Genomic DNA, 23,136 nt, shown 5'->3' with positions numbered 1-23,136 from the left:
CTCCTCCCTATCACGACGTAGTGACTATATAGTGACTCACTGGTCAAATAAAAAAACACTTTCGGACACTACTCCGCCGCACAGTTAATGACGTATTAAGTCGCGTAATTAAACGGGCTAACAGAAATTAGCCTCGCTATCCTGAGTCTGTGGTCAGTTTATAACGCTTGTTAGGAAATTTGCTCCGATGTTTGTTGTGGGAGTCTGTGGAAGCCGCGACCGGACAACTCTGGCAGCTGGACACATTTATTGAGGCTGCTGCACTACTGCATTTATTTGGTAGCTACACCGGTCACTACTTGCATTTATTTGGTAGCTACACCGGTCACTACTGCATTTATTTGGTAGCTACACCGGTCACTACTGCATTTATTTGGTAGCTACACCGGTCACTACTGCATTTATTTGGTAGAGGTTTGAGTGGGAACCTGAACACATCATCACTGGTTGAGCTCTGACTCCTCTTCATCCTCCTCCTCCTCCTCTCTCCTCTTCCTCCTCTCTCCTCCTCCTCCTCCTCTTCCTCTCTCCTCCTCTTCCTCCTCTCTCCTCTTCCTCCTCTCTCCTCCTCTTCCTCCTCTCTCCTCCTCCTCCTCCTCCTCCTCCTCCTCCTCTCTCCTCCTCCTACCTCCTCTTCCTCCTCCTCCTCTCTGCTCTTCCTCCTCCTCCTCTTCCTCTCTCCTCCTCCTGCTCCTCCTCCTCCTCTCCCCCCCTCCTCTCTCCTCTCCCCCCTCCTCCTCTCTTCTCTCTCTTTCTCTCTCCTCCTCCTCTTCCTCCTCCTCCTCCCCCCTCCTCCTCTCTCCTCCTCTTCCTCTTCCTCCTCCTCCTCCTCCTCCTCCTCTCTCTTCCTCCTCTCTACTCCTCTTCCTCCTCCTCTTCCTCCTCTCTCCTCCTCTTCTACCTCCTCTCTCCTCTTCCTCTCTCCTCCTGCTCCTCCTCCTCTTTCTCTCTCCTCCTCCTCTTCCTCTTCCTCCCACTCCTCCCCCTCCTCCTCTCTCCCCTCTTCCTCCTCCTCCTCCTCCTCTCTCCTCTCTCTTCCCCCTCCTCTCCCCCCCCCCCTCCTCCTCTCCCCCCCCCCCCCCACCAGGAGGTGCAGCGGGGAGAGGAGGAGCTGCGGTCCCTGAGGACCCGTGTGCAGCTGTCTGAAGCAGCTCAGCAGCAGACCAGAGGGATGGAGATGGACTACGAGGAGGTGATTCACCTGCTGGAGGCCGAGATCGCCGAGCTCAAGGCTCAGAGGGCGGAGCCTCCACCGCCGCCGCCGGCCAATAAGGTGACAGACCTGGTCGCCATGGTCACGCTCACAGGAAGTGACCGGTGATCGATGAGTTAACGATGAGTCAGGTTATTGACGAGCAGCTTGTCGCTACCCGATTTGTGATAATACGGCCGCCATCTTGGACCACTGTCTACGGCAACTCCACTTGGACAAACTTCATCAGGGCGCTGCCCGATTTGTGTACAAGCGGAAGTCTGCTTAAAGTTCTGTACATTTAAAATACGGTACTGTGGAAATTATTTAAAAAAAAAATAAAAAAAACGCGGACGTCCGTCATAAGACAGCCGTGATTGTTTGTGATTGTCATGGTGATGAGGCTGGCAGTCCGCCTCTGTTCCTGTTTTCTGAGCATCAAGATCCAAACCACCACAACCAACCCTCAGTTACATTACTAATAAAGTTTTTTTTTTTTATATATAAAGCGTCTGTGGTGACGCACACAGGGCAGTGAAGTCAATTCAACTAAGTTTGTCCAAGTGGAGTTGCCGTACGTAGCTGTCACAGATCGGGTAGTGACAAGCAGCTTCATTACTGACTGGAGACTTCCCCGCATCCCTCTCTTCCTCCTCTTCCTCCTCCTTCCTTTTCCTCCTCCTCCTCTTCCTTCCTTTTCTTCTTCTTCCTCCTCCTCCTTCCTTTTCCTCCTCCTCTTCCTCTTGCTCTTCCTCTTCCTCCTCTTCCTTCCTTTTCTTCTTCTTCCTCCTCCTCTTCCTCCCCCTCCTTCCTTTTCCACCTCCTCTTGCTCTTCCTCCTCCTCCTCTTCCTCCTCCTCCATCTCCTCCTCCTTCCTTTTCTTCCTCCCCCTCCTCCTCCTCTTCCTTCCTTTTCTTCTTCCTCCTCCTCCTCTTCCTCCTCCTCCTCCTCCTCCTCCTCTTCTTCTTCCTCCTCCTCCTCCCTTTTCCTACTCCTCCTACATCTCCTTTTCCTCCTCCTCCTCTTCCTTCCTTTTCTTCTTCTTCCTCCTCCTCTTCCTCCTCCTCCATCGCCTCTTCCTCCTCTTCCTTCCTTTTCTTCCTCCTCCTCCTCCTCCATCTCCTCCTCCTTCCTTTTCTTCCTCCCCCTCCTCCTCCTCTTCCTTCCTTTTCTTCTTCCTCCTCCTCCTCTTCCTCCTCCTCCTCTTCTTCTTCCTCCTCCTCCTCCTCCTCCTCCCTTTTCCTCCTCCTCCTCCATCTCATTTTCCTCCTCCTCCTCTTCCTTCCTTTTCTTCTTCTTCTTCCTCCTCCTCTTCCTCCTCCTCCTCCTTCCTTTTCCACCTCCTCTTCCTTCCTTTTATTCCTTCCTCTTCCTCCTCCTCCTCCTCCTCCATCAGCAGCAGTGAATCTGGGTCAGTGTTGCCGGTAGCAACCTGCAGGTCAGCGGCGACGGGCCGGAGGGGGCGGAGCCTCTGACGGCGAGCTGCAGCTAAATAATGACACTGACACGTTTACACAGTGACACGTTGTTGCCAAATAGTGAGCCTGTTGTCTTCATCATCACCACCATCATCATCATCATCATCATCATCATCATTATGTTAATGAGCAGGATAATTAATATTAAACAGTGAATCTGCATCACTGAGTTCAACTGGTTTAGAACTGAATCAATAACTTGATTATTAAAAAATAAAAGCTTTTCTTCATGTGTTTAATAATCAATAATCAGCTGTTTTATTCAAATGTAACTTTATTCATCATGAACTAAAGACAGAGTTTGGTTGTGTGTGTAGGAGGAGCTGGATGAGCTGAAGAAGCGCGTGGCCGTCCTGGAGTGTCAGCTACGGAAGAGCGAAACGGCCAAAAAGGGTTTTGAGATGTCGACGGGCAAACTGCTGAGTTTTGTGGAGGTAACGTATTCCTCCGCCGCTGAAAGTAGTCCCAACAACAACAGCAGCTGTACAGATGTTTAATGATGGTCCTTCTTCTTGTTCTGTCTGTGCAGAACGTGCAGGAGTTCCTGCTGGAGAGCCACGGACCGACCAAGAGCTACAGGTGTGTGTGAGTAACAGAGTAACAGTGTGTGTGAGTAACAGAGCTACAGGTGTGTGTAACAGAGTAACAGAGTAAAAATGCAAATACAAGAAACAGTTGGTTCCTCCCTGTGAACGGTGACATCATCATCAGTGGGCGTGTCTTATTCTAGTTGTGTGGAGACGAGCAGGAAGGACGAGGAGGAGGAGGAGGAAAATAATCTGCAGTGATGAAGAAACTAAATATCTGGAGGAGATTTGGACAAAGATTGAATTTATAGAACAAGAAAGAACCAGTTGGATGAATTTAATAAAGTAATGTAACTCTGATCTTTGGACCTGATGGAGGAGGCTGAGTTCACTACAACACCAGAACAATAAGAAACTTAAAGGGAAATTGCCGTATTTTACAATCTGGACCTTATTGCTATCATAAAATCCGATCATTTCCTCCCCCAGATAACTTTGGTGTCATTCCAAGTGGTTGTGAACTTAGGGCAGGCTAGTGCTATTCCCCTCTGAGTCCGGGGTTAGCTGTTATCAACATCCGGGGTCTGTAGGTTGACCTACTGAGCACTCAGAGATGACATCATCCAGGTCAGAGGTCAGTAGGTCAACCTACAGACCCCGGATGTTGATAACAGCTAACCCCGGACTCAGAGGGGAATAGCACTAGCCTATCAGAACTAAATATTGGTGAAATGAAGGAGTTTCTCTGCAGATAATGTGTTATTTAGAGGCTGCATTCTGCTGCCCTGTAGACTCCATTATACGGATATACGCGCCTCTCGGCTGGAGCTCATTTCATCACAACCACTTGGAATGACACCAAAGTTATCTGGGGGAGGAAATGATCGGATTTTATGATAGAAATAAGGTCCAGATTGTAAAAAACTGTAATTACCCTTTAACAAACTGAAGAAGAACTGAGACAGAAAGAAAACAAAGATTGTGAGTAACAGAGTAACGCAACGTCCTCCCACTTTGGTTCCACTCACGTTAAACTGGTGTGAACGCTGCTGGTTCAACAGAAAGCACTGAGGTTCTGAGACTCTAGAACCAGAACCAGGACCAGAACCAGAACCGTGTCTGTGTGAAACACCAGAGCTGGTCTGAGGTCCAGTCGGTCGGTTCCTCTGAAGCTTCGACACCTTTGTTACAGTCACAGCCACTTAATGAGGAATCCTGCAGAGAGGAGCCTATTAGCACTAACACACTACACACACACTCACACACTAACACATACACACACTAACACACACTAACACACTCACACTGTCATTAACACACACACACACACACTCGGTGGTCCGGTGTGACCCACTTCGTCCAGGTGAGGCTGTTTCTGGGTGTTTCTCCTGCAGAGCAGCAACGAGGCCGAGTTATGAAACATCCACCTCCATCATCACATTACCACTCTGTCCTTTATCTTCCTCTTTATCTTCCTCTTTATCTTCCTCTTTCCTCCCTCCTTTCCTTTTATCTTTCCTTCTGTTTCCTCTTGTCTTCCATCTTTTGCTTCCTTTCTTCCCTCCTTTCCTTCTTCCGTTCCAAGTCTTTCCCTCTGTTTCATCCTTCCTTTCCTCTGTCTTTTATTTCTCTCTCTTCTTGGTTTTTATTCTTTCAGTTCTTCTAATGTTGGTTGTGCGTTTATTTATTTATTTCCTTTTTTCTTTTCTTCTGTCCTTCATTTTTCCTTCTGTTTTCTTCTAACTACATATTCTTTATTTATTTATTTATTCTTTCTTTCTTTCTTTCTTTCTTTCTTTCTTTCTTTCTTTCTTTCTTTCCTTCTTTCTTTCTCTCTTTCTTTCTCTTTCTTTCTTTCTTTCTCTTTCCTTCTTTCTTTCTTTCTTTCTTTCTTGACTCCATTTAATTTCAACTGATCTGAAGCTTGAGAACTATTTTTCTTCTCATTCTTCTCCTTCCTCTTCTTCCCCTCCTCCTCCTCCTCCTCCTCCTCCTGCTCCTGCTCCTCCTCCTCCTTCTCCTCCTCCTCCTCCTGGTTGTGTAATGTGCTGAATCGGGTCGATGGGTGGTTGATGTTGATGTTTTGTTGGTCTCAGGTCACTGGGACACGTCGCTCCTGTTTCATAACTCGTCTGTGTTCACCTCCGTGTGGAAGTAGAAGAACTAGGCCACGCAGCAGCGTGTTAATGTCAGCGGGGGGGCGCCTCTCCTCTTTTCTCTCTCTCATTAAACCTGTTATTAAACCTGTAGTAAAGGTGGTGGAGGGGGGGGCAGAATGATCTTAGTTGATGCCGTGTGTTTAGAAACGACTGCAGCGTCGCCGCAGGAAACGCTGCAGTCGTTTCTACAAACTTTAAAATCAACGTCTGATAAACTCACTGGAAAATAGAGTCCAGTCCGGTCCGATCCGCTCTGGTCCGGTCTGGTCCACTCCGGTCCGGTCCGATCCGGTCCGGTCTGGTCCACTCCGGTCCGGTCCGGTCTGGTCCACTCCGGTCCAGTCCGGTCTGATCCGGTCCACTCTGGTCCACTCCGGTCTGATCCGGTCCACTCTGGTCCACTCCGGTCCGATCCGGTCCGGTCCATCTGACAGAACTTCAGCAGGATGGTTACACAACATCCTGGTTTGTCCCGGTTAAAGTCAGTCAGCGCATCCTTTGTCTGTCGCCACGGTAACGATAAACAAAACAAAACAAAATAAAAGCAAAGAGAGACACAAGAACCGACAACAGCCCCTGACCCACTGTTGGTCGTCATGGTCACCACGGCCACCAGAGGGCCCCTCCCTCCCCCTGCTCGTATCCCTCCGCCCCACTCAAAGAAAATAATGTAATGTGTTGTTGAAGCAGCTCAAAGGCGACCTCTGACCTCTGACCTCTGACCTCTGCACTGCAAAAACTCGTCTTGTCAAAATGTCTCATTTCTAGTCAAATCTAATCTCTTTTCACTTAAAATAAGACTCATCACCTAAAAATGAACTTGTTTTTAGATCATTTTCACTTGTTTCAAACTAATTTTCACTTGAAATAAGTAGAAAAATCTGCCAGTGAAAGAAAGTTTTTTGTGCTTGTAATAAGGAAGAAAAACTTGCTCCACTATCAGATTTTTCTACTTATTTCAAGTGAAAATCTGCTTGAAAGAAGTAAAAAGTGTCTAAAAACAAGCTGCTTTTAATGTGATGAGTCTTATTTTAAGTATAATGAGATTCGTTTTGACTGGAAATAAGACAAATATTCTTGGTAAGATATTTGAATTTTTGCAGTGTGACCTCTGACCAATGACCTCCACACGGCAAAAACTCTTATGTCTTACCAATAATATTCGTCTTATTTCAAGTCAAAATGTCATTTCTAGTCAAAATAAATCTCATTATACTTCAAATAAGACTCATCACCTAAAAATCAACATCAACTTGTTTTCAGATAATTTTCACTTGTTTCAAACGAATTTTCAATTCAAAAAATCTGATAGTGGAGCAAGTTTTTCTTTCTTATTACAAGCACAACAAACTTGCTTTCACTGGCAGATTTTTCTACTTATTTCAATTGAAAATTTGTTTGAAACAAGTGAAAATTATCTGAAAACAAGTTCATTTTTAGGTGATGAGTCTTATTTTAAGTGGAAAGAGATTAGTTTTGACTAGAAATGAGACATTTTGACCAGAAATAAGACAAATATTCTTGGTAAGATTTTGAGTTTTTGCAGTGCGACCTCTGACCTCTGAGTGAATGAGGCTGAGGCCCCGCCCCCTCTCTGCTGACTCCTCCTCCCTCTCCCTCTTCTCCTCCTGCAGCTCTGGAGACGTGAAGGTCGGAGCGGCGTCCCCGTCTCAGGGCTCTCGCTACAAGAAGAGCGCGTGGACGGCGGCGACGCTGGCGCAGGAGGCCAAGGAGCTGACGCGGACGGTCAGAGCGCTTCTAGAGGTCGACTGTAAGTGATCGACCTCGCGCATGCAGGACGCACGACCTCCTCTTCCTCCTCTCTGTCTCTGTGCTGCCCTGCATGCGACTCCGCCGGATGAAGCTGAACTGAGCCTCCCATAGATATATATACTAACTAGATGCCGCGTATCTAGGCAACTCTTATCGAGTGGAATGCGTCAACGCGGCGGCCATCTTGGTCAGGGGGAAGCCGTGTCTACTTCCTGCACTAGTCAACAGAGGCAGAGGTCTATCAACCATTAACATCACCATAACTCACCGAATATTCAACCCATATTCAAGCTGTTTGGTTTATTATAAATGTCAGACATATATTTATGATACAACAACAAAAAGTTTTTTTTAATTTTTTTTTATAATTTTTGTTTTTATGTATTAAACATACACTTAGATACTCAGACACACACCCACATGCACAAATACACTGACATTTGTTCTACAAGGGTCTGACTGCTGGTCAGACGTTTATATGTCTATGGTTAGAACCCCTGACCAAGATGGCGGCGCTATTGACGTACGCTGAGAAGCAGAACGCGGCATCTAGTCAGTATATATAGGCTATGTGAGCCTCCGAGCTGCCGTAGTGAGTGACTGTCCTCCCCCCCGTTGCAGTGCTGACCTTCTAGACGACCGGTGTGTGGGGGCGTGGCCTCTGGGACGTCGTCGCCACGGCAGCAGCTCCACGGGCCAATCGTCAACCTGAACTCTGTTCCCCTGACAACTCCTCCTCGTCTCCTCAGTAGCTCCTCCTCCTCCCAACGGACTCACGTCTTCTTCCGTCCGTCTGCATGAAACACTGTGTGAAGCCATTTGTTGAAACCTGCCGGCGTTCGAACCCCCCCGGCGCCGTTTGTCACTTTACGTCATAAAGGAGAAACATCCGTGCAGGTTGAGACACTGGACGATGTCGCCGCTGTGACGTCGACGGACTACACCAACGTTTTTGTAGAAACAGTAAGAATTCAACGGCCAAAAAAAATTAACAAAAAAAGACAAAAATAAGACGTTTTACGGCCGAGTTTCACGGAAAACTCTCATTAGTTTTCTTTTATTCTTGAAATATAATGAATCATATCTCAAATAACATGTGTTCCTATTTTTTTTTTTCTTTTTTCTCAAAAGTACAACTCTCTTCTTGGAATATTACTTTTTTTTCTCAAAATTTTGACGTTTTATTCTGAAAATCTCCACTTCTTCACATAGCTACGGTTAGCATTAGCAGCTGTTTTAGAGGAAACGTTGCAGAGGTTGTTATGCTTCTACTAAAGTTAGCATCATTTTCCGATACCGAGTCACTGAAGCGTGCAGCCCTGAAGAAGAAGTAGCATGTTTTATCGCCTCTTGTTTAGCAAGCTCTGAGAGATGCTGCTAATGCTAACTTTAGCTATGTAGCAAAATTCAACTCAAGCTCCTTTTTTTTCCCCCGAAATCTTTTTTCTCAAAAGTACAACTCTCCTCTTGGAATATTACTTTTTTTTTTTCTCAAAATTTTGACGTTTTATTCTAAAAAATCTCCACTTCTTCACGTAGCTACGGTTAGCATTAGCAGCTGTTTAAGAAGAAAGGTTGCAGAGGTTGTTTTGCTTCTGTTTTCTTCTACTAAAGTTAGCATAATTTTTCCGATACCGAGTCACTGAAGCGTGCAACCCTGAAGAAGAAGTAGCGTGTTTTATCACCTCTTGTTTAGCAAACGTAACGATGGCTAAAGCTCTGAGAGATGCTGCTAATGCAAACTTTAGCTACGTAGCAAAACTCAACTCAAGCTTTTTTTTTCTCCCGAAATCTTTTTTCTCAAAAGTACAACTCTCCTCTTGGAATATTACTTTTTTTTTGTCTCTAAATTTTAACGTTTTATTCTGAAAATCTCCACTTCTTCACATAGCTACGGTTAGCATTAGCAGCTGTTTTAGAGGAAATGTTGCAGAGGTTGTTTTGCTTCTGTTTTCTTCTACTAAAGTTAGCATCATTTTCCGATACCGAGTCACTGAAGCGCGCAGCCCTGAAGAAGTAGCGTGTTTTATCACCTCTTGTTTAGCAAAAGTAACGATGGCTGAAGCTCTGAGAGATGCTGCTAATGCTAACTTTAGCTACGTAGCAAAACTCAACTCAAGCTCCTCTTTTTTTTTTTTTTCCCGAAATCTTTTTTCTCAAACATACAACTCTCCTCTTGGAATATTACTTTTTTTTCTCAAAATGTTGACATTTTATTCTGAAAATCTCCACTTCTTCATGTAGCTACGGTTAGCATTAGCAGCTGTTTTAGAGGAAACGTTGCAGAGGTTGTTTTGCTTCTGTTTTATTCTACTAAAGTTAGCATCATTTTCCGATACCGAGTCACTGAAGCGTGCAGCCTTGAAGAAGTAGCGTGTTTTATCACCTCTTGTTTAGCAAACGTAACGATGGCTGAAGCTCTGAGAGATGCTGCTAATGCTAACTTTAGCTACCTAGCAAAACTCAACTCAAGCTCCTTTTTTTTTTTTCTCCCGAAATCTTTTTTCTCAAAAGTACAACTCTCCTCTTGGAATATTACTTTTTTTTGTCTCTAAATTTTGACGTTTTATTCTGGAAATCTCCACTTCTTCACATAGCTACGGTTAGCATTAGCAGCTGTTTTAGAAGAAACGTTGCAGAGGTTGTTTTGCTTCTGTTTTCTTCTACTAAAGTTAGCATCATTTTCCGATACCGAGTCACTGAAGTATGCAGCCTTGAAGAAGTAGCGTGTTTTATCGCCTCTTGTTTAGCAAACGTAACAATGGCTAAAGCTCTGAGAGATGCTGCTAATGCTAACTTTAGCTACCTAGCAAAACTCAACTCAAGCTCCTCTTTTTTTTTCTTCCCCGAAATCTTTTTTCTCAAAAATACAACTCTCCTCTTGGAATATTACTTTTTTTTCTCAAAAGTTTGACGTTTTATTCTGAAATCTCCACTTCTTCACATAGCTATGGTTAGCATTAGCAGCTGTTTTAGAGGAAACGTTGCATAGGTTGTTATGCTTCTACTAAAGTTAGCATAATTTTCCGATACCGAGTCACTGAGCGTGCAGCCCTGAAGAAGTAGCGTGTTTTATGACCTCTTGTTTAGCAAACGTAACGATGGCTGAAGGTCTGAGAGATGCTGCTAATGCTAACTTTAGCTACGTAGCAAAAAGCTCCTTTTGAAATCAAATAAATGATCTGCGACGCGGCAGAGGCAGGTGAAGCGAGGAATCTCCAAAACGTTGGTGTAGTCCGGTGAGTGTGACGTAGTTTAACCTTCCTCTGAACGATCTGTAGCACCAAGAACAACCTTCATCTAAGAAGCAATAAAACTATAACTCATCATCATATGGACACATGGTCCTTCAAGGTAGAAACCACCTCAGTGTAGCTCTGTCACGTGTCTGCTCAGTGTGTAGCTTTGTGTTCGAGCCGTAGATTTAAAAAAACAAAACCTGGAAATATCATCCAACAGTAGAGGAGGAGACTCCCGAACATCACGAGGAGCCGCAACGTTTCAAACAGGAAGTGCAGCGACGATGAGAGGGCGGCTCCGTCCTGATTGGACGCTTTAGACGCTTCTGTCATGTTTGGAGATATTTGCTGTAAAAACCTCTGTCTTTTTCTTTTTTTTCTTTTTCTTTTTTTTTGGGAGTAAATATTCTGAAACAAACTCTCCACATATCCTGAGTTCTTCTTTGTGAAGAGGTGTCGCCAAGCAACCACCTGTAGGACCATTATGGTTTATAGCAGGGAGGTCAAACTGAATTGCCCTATTTGGGATAAATAAAGTTGATTGATTGATTGATTGATTGATTGATTGATTGATTGATTGATTGATTGATTGATTGATTGATTGATTGATTGATTGATTGATTGTCAAAAATATGGCCACTTTAGTTTCCACTGTGTGGTACTGGTTAAAGTACTAGGTATTAGTTAGAAGTTCCTCTAATCTGGTGCTGATGATGTTTAAAGATCCAGAAAATACACTATGCCCATTAGAAATCCTGGGGGTCTGGGACTATGTGGACTTCCCAGCAAATAGACAGAGCCCAGATGCACTGCAAAAACTCAAACTCTTACCAATAATATTTGTCTTATTTCTAGTCAAAACAAATCTCATTCTACCTAAAATAAGACTCATCACATTAAAAGCAGCTTGTTTTCAGACACTTTTTACTTCTTTCAAGCAGATTTTCACTTGAAATAAGTAGAAAAATCTGATAGTGGAGCAAGTTTTTCTTTCTTATTACAAACACAAAAAACTTGCTTTCACTGGCAGATTTTTCTACTTATTTCAAGTGTAAATTTGTTTGAAACAAATGAAAATGATCTGAAAACAAGTTCATTTTTAGGTGATGAGTCTTATTTTAAGTGAAAAGAGATTAGTTTTGACTAGAAATGAGACATTTTGACAAGAAATAAGACAAATATTCTTGGAAAGACTATGAGTTTTTGCAGTGTGTGGCTCTGAGGCCTCGTCAGGTCCATTGAGAAACATTCAGACCCAGGATGTAGCCAGGGTCCGGACACAGGCGAGTCTCTGAGGGACAAAGAGTCTGAAGACCCACTTTGAGTTCAGGAGACAGGAAGTGGGTCTCTGACACACACACACACACACACACACACACACACACACACACACACACCTACACCTAGTTTCCCGCCATCGGAGCGCTGGTGGTTGTGGGCGCCGTTACATAACGACGAGCTCCATCGTTCACGCCGTCGAGATAATGAAGAGACGAACAAAAGAGTCACAGAGGAAGTAGGTCGGTGTGTGTGTGCGCGTGTGTGCGTGTGTGTGTGGCTTCTCTTCATTCAGTCGTTTGTCGTTTGCGAGGTGCAACTCGGCCACCGTCACCATGACAACCACGCCTTGCATCCATATGCATCACCAGTCCACTGAGCTCTGGCCACCACGAAGCTCCACAGGTGTTTTTATTTATTTGATTTGATTTGATTTGATTTGATTTTCACAATAAAACACGAGTTCAACCTGCTCCTACACAATAAAAGCCTCTGTAGTCAGATTTATAGAAGCAAATAAAAACAACAAAGAGATAAAAACCTGTCGACTGAGACGTTCAGAGGTTTTTACTGAAACACCAGATACATCAAATCATTTGGGAAAATGACTCAATAATAAAACGTAATGTTTGTAGAGAACAGTTACACAATATGCAATAAACCGAGTGATTCATTAAACACAGCGTATGAAGCTACTCACTAGTAAAATAAAGAGTTTATTTATATTAACATGAGAATTCAGAGACAGAACCAGTTTCTACTTCATAGTTTTATTTCAGAATTAGAAAACCAAGTTGTTTAAAATCTGAGCTCAGACATCGACATCATCGGCTCCGTGGAATCAATCAGTCTCACTGTGTGAGGACCAACAACAGCTGATGACCACACACACACACACACACACAGTGGGGGACGTCTGTGCAGCATCATTATCACCGCTCGACCTTCGTTGTGTCTCTGTTGCCATGACAACAGCCTCAGACAGACTGATGACTGAGCGTTAAAGAACAAAATGAAATGAAATGAAATGAACTGAACTCCTCCAGCAGACACACAACCTGAGCTGTGTGTGTGTGTGTGTGTATGTGTGTGTGTGTGTGTGTGGCTTCACTGACGAACTAATACGACCGTTTAATGAGACCGAGTTGTGTCCTGACTTCCTCTGTCACAACAACCAGTTTAAATAAAGTTCAGTCAAACTAACACCTGAAGGTTGATTAAAGTTTTAAAACAACACTTTTATAACAAGTACACACTATTAAGCATTAGTTAAGCATTAATAAATACTGAATACTTAATTTAAAACGCATGAATACTCATTAGTAATTAGTTTATGAATATTCTCACTCATCCAGCTCATTGTTCTCTCTCATTAGTATTAGAGAGATCATTAGTAGGTAGTTTATAAACACAGTTACTGTTTATCAATGATGAGTAAAACATTTTAAACTGCTAATGAGTATTTGTGTGTTATAAATGATTAATTTTATTGATTTATTTATTAATGCTTAACAGTGTGTAGCTACTTATTATAAAGTGTTAAACCTAAAACAAACATGTTGAACCAGGTTTTTTCCTTGAGAACCTGAGTTTTAGGTTCCAGGTTTTCCAGGAAACTGCCTCAGTTTCACAGACCTGACACCTGATACACACACACACACACACACACACACACACACACACACACACACACACACACACACACACACACAGAGCTCATCTGTCAACACTTTAAACTGACAGGATGAAACCCACCTGCCTCCTCGTCGTTTCTCTTTGTTCCTGGTGAGAAACTTCTTGTTGCATCTGTCCAGCGGCTGAGACACGCCTCCTTCAGAACAAATCATCTAAATGGAAACATTCACTCTACGGCCTGATTCTCGTCGTTCTGATCGGAAGTTTCCATGGACACGAAATAAAGGGATTAACCGTGCGGTCACACCGAACACGATGGACGCCACAAGCTTCTATTCAAAATCAATGCAAATGACGCGATATCGCTTCGGGCGATGCGTTTTGGGCGATAAACGCGATTCGATGAAGCGTCCAGCGCTGTGCAGCGACATCCAATCAGCGTTGATATCGAGACGCACATTTCAAAACATTAGATTAGATTAAAGCAGAAGTAAGTGATATATTTGTGTTAATATAAGTCTTAAATAGTTGTATCTTCCGACAGCAATCACTTCTATAGAGTGTTTGGTCTGAAACACGGGTCTGTCAGTCACTCTGCTCTGCTCTGAGCCGAAGAGAAAACATTTATCGTATCCTACAACCTTTATCCAATGAGGAGAGAGAACGGCATAAAGGGGCAGTCCTCTCTGTGTGTGCAGCCAAGGGATGCGCCTGAATGTGGCGACGTAGGGACGAGGACTGTTATGGTGCGTTCAAGGAAACTCGTAACTCATGTTTTTCCGATCTGTGAAGTCGTACCAGTTCGATCTGGTACGAGTTCACGGGTCAGAAGTTACGAGTGGCCGTTATAGTGACTTTCACAGGTAAAACAGGTCGGAAAAACACGAGTGGTTGCCTGAAACGCTACAAAGTCGTAAGTTGTGACTTGAAGCTGTAATTTACGGTTTCAAAAGCCTGCCTGGAACGCAGCATTAGCCAAAACCACCGGATCGCTTACTTCTGCTTTAAGTTTATTTGTCCCCCATGGGGAAATTTGTTTTCACAAACTGCACAATGAAGGACATACGTCACAAGACAGACAATGGTATACACAACAACATCCACAGCACCAGTGACAACATACAGTACATGACGACACAGTGAAACAGCAGACAACATGGAGGAGAAGGTTACTGTGGCTGTGTGCGGTTTCCCGGAGCGCTACGACACAACGTTGTACCGCGTTTTACCGCGATCGCAATAAAAATCGCCTGCTGTTTTGGTTTCCACAGCAGGTGAAGTGCAGCTGCGGTCATTAAAGGGACATTGTGTAGGAATTCCTCCATCTAGCGTTGTGGTTGTAGATCTCAAGCAACTCAGTCGTATTTTTCATGCTGCATTCAGGTGAAATTGGGCAGACGGACGACAGCCGCTGCACGTAACGGCATAAACAAGCCTCTATGTAAACAAGTGGTCCGTCAGCACGAGGCAAAACAATACACGTGACGACATGTTGTCATGGCGATGTGGTATTGTTTAACCGTCTTTCTCTGGACTTCTGTGACTAAAATGACATCTGGTTTGTTAGCGACGGCCGTCTGCCCGACTGCAAGTGAATGCAGCATCAGTGTAACGCTCCGTTCCTCCTCACTGCGTTACCGCGGTGACTGAGCCGACAGCTCCGGTGTCTCCGCTGAGTTTCCGTGGTTTCCTACCGTCACCATGGAGACACCACATGGCAGCCAGCACCGAGCTTACCCGCTCCACACTGCAAAAACCCCAAATCTTTCCAAGAATATTTGTCTTATTTCTTGTCAAAATGTCTAATTTCTAGTCAAAACTAAACTCTTTCCACTTAAAATAAGACTCATCACCTAAAAATTAACTTGTTTTTAGATCATTTTCATTTGTTTCAAACTAATTTTCACTTGAAATAAGTAGAAAAATCTGCCAGTGAAAGCAGGTTTTTTGTGTTTGTAATAAGAAAGAAAAACTTGCTCCACTATCAGATTTTTCTACTTATTTCAAGTGAAAATCTGCTTAAAAGAAGTAAAAAGTGTCTAAAAATAAGCTACTTTTAATGTGATGAGTCTTATTTTAAGCATAATAAGATTGTTTTGAATAGAAATAAGACAAATGTTCTTGGTAAGATTTTGAGTTTTTGCAGTGCATACGAATGATATGAACGGTTAATTCAGAGCTGAAAGGAACACTTCACTTTGTTGATGGGGGGATTACTGCTTAATGAAAAACAGACTGAAGAACCAAATAATCGACTTTCATGAATAGATTACAGGAGAAGTTACACAATGGCCCTTTAACTCAGCCATGGTTGATGAGAGAAAGAAAATAGCAGGAGGTGGGTTGCGTCATCACGCGATTGAAGCGATGAAATGATTATCAAAAATGTGAGAAATGTGATCGAGTGATGCGATATGACATCACACTGCAAAAACTCAAAATCTTTCCAAGAATATTTGTCTTATTTCTTGTCAAAATGTCTCATTTCTAGTCAAAACTAATCTCTTTCCACTTAAAATAAGACTCGTCACCTAAAAATTAACTTGTTTTTAGATCATTTTCACTTGTTTCAAACTAATTTTCACTTGAAATAAATAGAAAAATCTGCCAGTGAAAGCAAGTTTTTTGTGTTTGTAATAAGAAAGAAAAACGTATCAGATTTTTCTACTTATTTAAGGTGAAAATCTGCTTGAAAGAAGTAAAAAGTGTCTGAAAACAAGCTGCTTTTATGTGATGAGTCTGATTCTAAGTAGAATGAGATTTGTTTTGACTAGAAATAAGACAAATATTCTTGGTAAGATTTTGAGTTTTTGCAGTGCACCTCCGTCGTGTTTTTTGTGTAAAACGTGCGTGAAACGTCAGACTCTGATCACATGACCGTGAACATCCACCGACAACGAGCCAATCAGATCAGCTTTCTACTCCTGTTTTATTCCCTTTATTTGTGTCCATGTAAACTACAACGGCTCTGACATCTGACCTCTGGAGCAGCTGGTGTGTCTCAGCTTCAGGCGGATGGACACACACACACACACACACACACACACACACACACACACACACACACACACACACAAACAAACACAGTCACGTTACGTTACATTTATCACCAGATCCATCAGCAACATGTGATGTGTCATCTGCCCCCCTCACCCCCCTCCATCCCCCCACTCATACAGAGCTCATCCCTCTTTTCTCTCAGTGTGTGAGACGTTTGGTGTCATGTAACCTGCCCCCCCCCCCCTGTTGTTCACTCTAACGGGGTCAAACATCAGATTTTGTACAGTAACAGAGACCAGGTGGAAAAGTACAGTAACATTACTCTGTGGAGGGAGAGGGGGGGTAATGTGATATTGTTTAAAGGGCTGTTACGTGTTGATGATGCCCCCCCAGGTCTTCCGTACGGCTGGGAGGAGGCCTACACCGCCGACGGTGTCAAGTACTACATCAAGTAAGAGGAAACACACACACACACACAGGGATGACAAGTCGGAGAAAGTCTCCATGTGATTGAACAGGAGTCAAAGTTTTATTTCTAATGTGATTGAACAGTGTGATGATAAAACTCTCTGAGCTCTACCTGTTTAAAGGGACAACGAGGAGTTTTGGGAAAGTGAAGTGTTTTCACTCTACATTGATGAGCCTCCGCGCACCGTGAAATTCTTTGACCGGCGCAAGACAGAGGGTGCGTTCCGATCGCCCTCTAGTTCCCTGCTCAGTGGACTACACAGGGTGTTCTCCATGTTCACTGTGGTTCCAAACCGCAGGGAGCAGTTTGAAGGGAACTGTGAACTGTGCAGGGAGGGAGTGAACAACGGTTCCTCACTTCGCCCAGTTCACCGGATGTTGACAACCGATATTACCCATCAGTCTTTGCGCTCCGTTTACGTGTGTTACGTAAATTGGCAGGGCTAATGGTTACGTGTCTAACTTTAATAACTCAGTGGCTCAATAAACGCTCCATGAAAAAATATTTTCTCCAGCAGATATCTGAGTTCCAACATGACTGAGCTAACTGGAGTAGTTTCATGTCGTGTCCGACAATGGGAGGGTTTTAACAGCTGACGTCCTGCTGTTAGCTTAGCTACCGCCGTTAGCTTTGCTGCCGCCATTAGCTTAGCTACCGTCGTTAGCTTAGCTACCGCCGTTAGCTTAGCGACAGCCGTTAGCTTAGCGACAGCCGTTAGCTTTCCTGTCAGCTGAGCCACTGATGCTTTCTACACACCCTGATGCCCCGAAACTGAATAAATACAACACATAGCAACACAAAACTGCTTTGCTTGTGCACACAGAAATAGTAATGTTTCTTTAATCATTTCAGATCTGTCTAAACGGTGATAGTGGCGTGAAACATTTTGAAACTTAAAGGAGCATTATCGCAAATACAGCAGTAATACAGCAGATTCCCTGTGCAGGGAGCAGGGAGTCTCATGTTTTCATTCATCAAGAATTAAAGTCAGAGGTTGGAAGACGATCACATACCGTCGTAGTTCCCACCATAAACGGAGATTCGGCGGCGTTATTCTCATGACTCGCCACGAAACCGAAAGTAAAGAAACGCTGGTCGGCTCGCCCAGCATTTCCACCACCACTAATAATAACAAAATAACCATAGAGACAAAACCATAGATTTATCTAAAATGGACCATTAACAAGTGGTAACGTAGATTCATCCACATTAATATCAGACTTTTTATAACCAAATAGAAACTCCTGATTGTCCCTTTAAAACACCGCTGCAAACTGCTGGTTTCTCTTCATGAACCATGGTGTTTTAAACAGGTAGAGCTCAGAGAGTTTTATCATCACACTATTCACTCACATTAGAAATAAAACTTTGACTCCCGTTCACTCACATGGAGACTTTCTCCGAGTTGAGTTCCCATGGCGACGACGACGTTACTTCCTGCTTCCTCTTCGGCGCTCTGTGATGTGAACCTCAGTGTCTCTGCCCTCACACAGTCACATGACCCAGACGACATCATGGAGTCTCCCAGTGACCGGCGGGGGAGGGGGAGGGGGAGGGGGCGGAGTCACCAGACCCCCGTCGCCCCCGGAGACCGCGGCGCCAGGGCCGGAGCGAGACGGAGGAGGAGGAGGAGGAGGGGGGGAGGGGCCGGACCGGAGGAAGAATCCATCCATAGAGACGGAGATGTAAACCCAACGCTTCACTGCAAAAACTCAACATCTTTCCAAGAATATTTGTCTTATTTCTTGTCAAAACTAAACTCTATAAGACTCATCACCTAAAACTTTACTTGTTTTCAGATAAATTTCATTTGTTTCAAACTAATTTTCACTTGAAATAAGTAGAAAAATCTGCCAGTGAAAGCAAATTTTTTTGTGCTTGTAATAAGAAAGAAAAACTTGCTCCACTATCAGATTTTTCTACTTATTTCAAGTGAAAATCTGCTTGAAAGAAGTAAAAAGTGTCTAAAAACAAGCTGCTTTTTAATGTGATGAGTCTTATTTTAAGTAGAAAGAGATTAGTTTAGACTAGAAATGAGACAAATATTCGTGGAAAGATTTTGAGTTTTTGCAGTGCTCCGTAGTTACCATGACGACAGGCTCGATCGACGTCGTCATAACGATGATGATGAAACATTAAAGTTTATTAATTTGATCCACCTGATGATTCTGCGTCTCTGTTTGATGTTCGTTAATAACAAAACAACAATAAAACTTTATTGATTCTGAAAGTGGAGACGAACCAGTTTAATGAAGCTGCGGTTCCGTCGCCATAGTGACGCATCAACCTGCTGTGGCTCAGGAGGATCGGGGGTTTGATTCCCGTTCAAGGAGCTTCATGTATAAACTGTCAAATTCTGTATATGTGCTTTTATTTTGTAAGTCATGTTCTTACAAAATAAAAGCACATGTCTGGTTTTTTTTACTGATGCAAGAACCAGATGTTGATTCTGTCTCACTGTGGTTCTGCTGAGGTCTCAGTCCACTCCGGTCCGGTCCGGTCTGATCCGGTTCAGTCTTAGTTTAGTTTAGTTTAGTTTAATACGTTTATTTGTATCAGGGACAATGTACAGAATAACATTAGTCTGAAATGAGAAGAGAAGCCTTGTAGTGGATTTATCTCACTAGCTACTTTCCATCCGTCGTCCCTGGGCCGGTGAATAAGAACAATAGAAAGGTGAGAATTATCAGTTTACACAGCATTCTAATTAAACATCCATACACATGATGTGCATAATACACCCCATAATACACCCTCTCACACATCACAAACACTCCAAACATATTTCATATCAGAAAGAAACATACAGTTATTAAAATACTTCACACTTTACCAAGGTTAAAAATAATTTAGGCTCATGATTAATGATTAATGCTGACATGATCTGGTTTCTTAGGATCCATTGTTTGACTTCCTGGGAAAAAACATTGAAGTCCAGTCTGGTCCAGTCTGGTCCAGTCCAGTCTAGTCCGGTCCGGTCCGGTCTGGTCCAGTCTGATCCAGAGTCTGACGACATTCAGGATCATTCCTCCAGTAAAACGTTTCTGTGTGAACAAACAGAACGTGATGATTCTGAAACGTGTTAATAACTAAAATATAATATAATATAATATAATATGATATGATATGATATGATATAATATAATATAATATAATATAATATAATATAAATATAATATAATATAATATAATATAATATGATATAATATAATATAATATAATATAATATAATATAAATATAATATAATATAATATATAATAAATATAATCAACGTCAAACTGATCAAAATCAAAACCTCTCGTTTAGAGCCAGAGAAACTTCGACCGTGAGACGCAGCTGGTTACCTGGCAACAGGTGAGTGACAGCTGGTTACCTGGCAACAGGTGAGTGACAGCTGGTTACCTGGCAACAGGTGAGTGGCAGCTGGTTACCTGGCAACAGGTGAGTGACAGCACCAGGTCCTAAAAACAGCCTCAGATCAATAAGTGGTCGTTGTGAATCAGCTCTCTGCTCATTATGGGATGTAACGTGTGTTGTGTGTTATGTCACAGCAGCAGGTCGATCTCTCTCTGTTTCCATCCCATAAGGGGCGTTCAACAGGAAGTGAAGTGTGTGTCACTTCTAACAAAATAAAAGTCTGACTATAGTGATGAGTGATGACCTTCAGGCCAGAGGTCAAACAGTCCAGCTGTGTGTGTGTGTGTGTGTGTGTGTGTGTGTGTGTGTGTGTGTGTGTGTGTGTGTGTGTGTGTGTGTGTGTGTGTGTGTGTGTGTGTGTGTGTGTGTGTGTGTGTGTGTGTGTGAGTGTGTGTGTGTGTGTGTGTGTGTGTGTGTATTAATAGCAGCTGGAGGTGGAGGAGAACATCCTCCTCCTGCCTGCGGCTCCGTCTATTGATTCCTCTGCTCGCTGGCGAGAGCAGCTATAAATATCTGCTGCGCCTGGAAACACTAATGAAATCACACACACACACACACACACACACACACACACACATGGACACACACTCGTGAACACCTGAGCGCCTGCGTTACTCACTCACACCACAGTACAGTAAAGTCGTGACATTTATTTAATATCAGAGTCGTTTCTAACAACAGACTGATGGTCAAACTGGCTCCTGATTGGTCAACAGCCGGACACTTCCTGTCCAGATGTTGATCCTGTCACAGGTGGTTGATCATCAGCCTTTCATCAAATATGTAAATGAGCTTGTTAAACCTGAGCTATGACATCACTGTGTTAAAGGGACAACGAGGAGTTTCTATTTGGTTATAAAAAGTCTGATATTAATGTGGATGAATCTCCGTTACCACTTGTTAATGGTCCATTCTAGATAAATATATGGTTTTGTCTCTATGGTTATTTTGTTATTATTAGTGGTGGTGGAAATGCTGGGCGAGCCGACCAGCGTTTCTTTACTTTCGGTTTCGTGGCGAGTCATGAGAATAACGCCGCCGAATCTCCGTTTATGGTGGGAACTACGACGGTATGTGATCGTCTTCCAACCTCTGACTTTAATTCTTGATGAATGAAAACATGAGTCTGTCTTGCGCCGGTCAAAGAATTTCACGGTGCGGAGGCTCATAAATGTAGTGTGGAAACACTTCACTTTAACAAAACTCCTCATTGTCCCTTTAAATCTTTGGTACTTCTTGATGATACTTTGCACCATTGACACTGGCACCGTCTTGTATCGTTTCCTTCCTTTTTTTTTGGCATTTCCAAATAATGTGTCCTCACTGAGCTCTCTGGTCTTTGCCATAGCAAGTCCTGCGTTGCGTTGACATGAAAATGACTGAAATGTCACAAGCAAGTCAACTTTTATGGTCAGAAAACTGGTCCAAAAAACTCCCAGAAACATTGAAAATAATTGTAAACACTTCAGACCCTTAAAGAGAATGGTTTGTTCAACATCCCATAGGCCTTTTGTCTTGGTATCACTGGGGTATGAATCATTGTGGACATGGTCATTTTTGTTCAACGTTCAAATAAACACCTTTAACAATGTAACTTTACTTAAATAAACTGGTCATGGCTGCAGACTTCCCCTCATGTCCTATTCATGTCAAATCTGAGTTGAAATACTAATCTGGGACTGACAAAATGAAGAAATTCCCTGTATTTGCCAGGGGTATGAATCATTTTGAGGACGACTGTGTATATGTGTACAGTATATACGTATATACAGTATATAATCAATGATCAAACCCCTCGACCCCGCGGTGCACCATGGCCGTTACGCGGTCTTTGTGGTCTTTGTCCGTATCGCCCTGTGGTCAGTCCTTGGTGCTTGCAGCGCTGCAGAAACCCAGCTAGACTCTACCCGGCAACAACAAATACTATTTTCCGATTGGCTGATAGGTCACGGGAGCGTACCTATGTTCGGTCGATGGACTCTCTCTCTACTTATCTGGCCTGTCCAGCCTCTATCTGGTCTTTTTTACTAAACTTAACCAACTTATTTCTTCAACTCCACTTCTCACTCAAAAATAGGCAAAAATCTGCAAAGTCACAGCTCTACTTCCAGGTATGGGACCAAAGATTGCATGTTCCCCGGGTTTTGGGGCAAAGTGGGGAACATAGGGATGACCCCATAGGTCGCTAGTTCAAGCAGCTGATCAGAGCAGTCGGACTTCTCCTCGTCCATTCATGTGCAGTGGGTTGAGAAAAGTCATGTGTCAGGTTAGAAATGAAGTTAACAGCTCTTTATCTATTAATCAGCTGCTAATATTCTCTAACATGTCAGAACTCTTTCTAGGTCTCCAACATGTGAACGTGTTAGCAGCAGGTGTTAGCTCCTATCAGAAGGTGTTAGCACGTGTTAGCTGGTGTTACACCATTTATTACACGGCGCTATTGAATGCTGCTCTCTGATTGGTGGATCGCTGCATTCTACAGTCTGTTATAACAGACCGTTGCTAGGGGCGACGGTCTGATCAGAGGACACAGAGCAGGAGAGCTAACAGGATATTTACCTCATGTTTCACATCTCTGTCTGCAACCCGTGCAGCATTCAGAGCATTCGTGTAGCCTAGCGCGTGCTGCTGCTTCCAGTGCTGCAGAAACTTTTCCTGGACTTTACCCGGCAACAAGAAATAGACATTTTCTGATTGGCTGATTCAAGACGGCTAAACAGAGCAACCTGCCTTCACACCATCCATTCATAGATTACTGATTAATATGCGGCGAGTTTTATCTCTTCTTAGGTGGAGCCTCACACTGCAAAAACTGAAAATCTTTCCAAGAATATTTGTCTTATTTCTTGTCAAAATGTCTCATTTCTAGTCAAAACTAAACTCTTTCTGCTTAGAATAAGCAAATTGTAAGAAAATTTACTTTTTTTTTTAGATAATTTTCACTTATTTCAAACAAATTTTCACTTGA

The 23,136-nt window shown here is 43.2% G+C and overlaps 2 protein-coding genes across 3 annotated transcripts in view; both read left to right on the top strand.

Annotated features, from left to right (window-relative positions):
- Positions 1–7,135, top strand: part of stxbp4 (syntaxin binding protein 4) — a gene marked incomplete at both ends in the record, with an annotated part of 46,595 nt that extends 39,460 nt beyond the window's left edge. The window contains 4 exons of the mRNA XM_083994392.1: positions 1,088–1,273; positions 2,988–3,104; positions 3,200–3,249; positions 6,991–7,135. Of these exons, the coding sequence (XP_083850518.1) occupies positions 1,088–1,273; positions 2,988–3,104; positions 3,200–3,249; positions 6,991–7,135 (498 nt within the window). The remainder of the gene's footprint in view (positions 1–1,087; positions 1,274–2,987; positions 3,105–3,199; positions 3,250–6,990) is intronic.
- Positions 1–23,136, top strand: part of hlfb (HLF transcription factor, PAR bZIP family member b) — a 353,334-nt gene that overhangs the window by 318,209 nt on the left and 11,989 nt on the right. The gene's annotated exons all lie outside the window — the stretch shown is intronic.

This window comes from Trachurus trachurus (genome assembly GCF_905171665.1).
Source record: "Trachurus trachurus genome assembly, chromosome: 19".
Lineage (NCBI taxonomy): Eukaryota > Metazoa > Chordata > Actinopteri > Carangiformes > Carangidae > Trachurus > Trachurus trachurus.
This window is presented reverse-complemented; position numbering and strand designations above follow the sequence as displayed.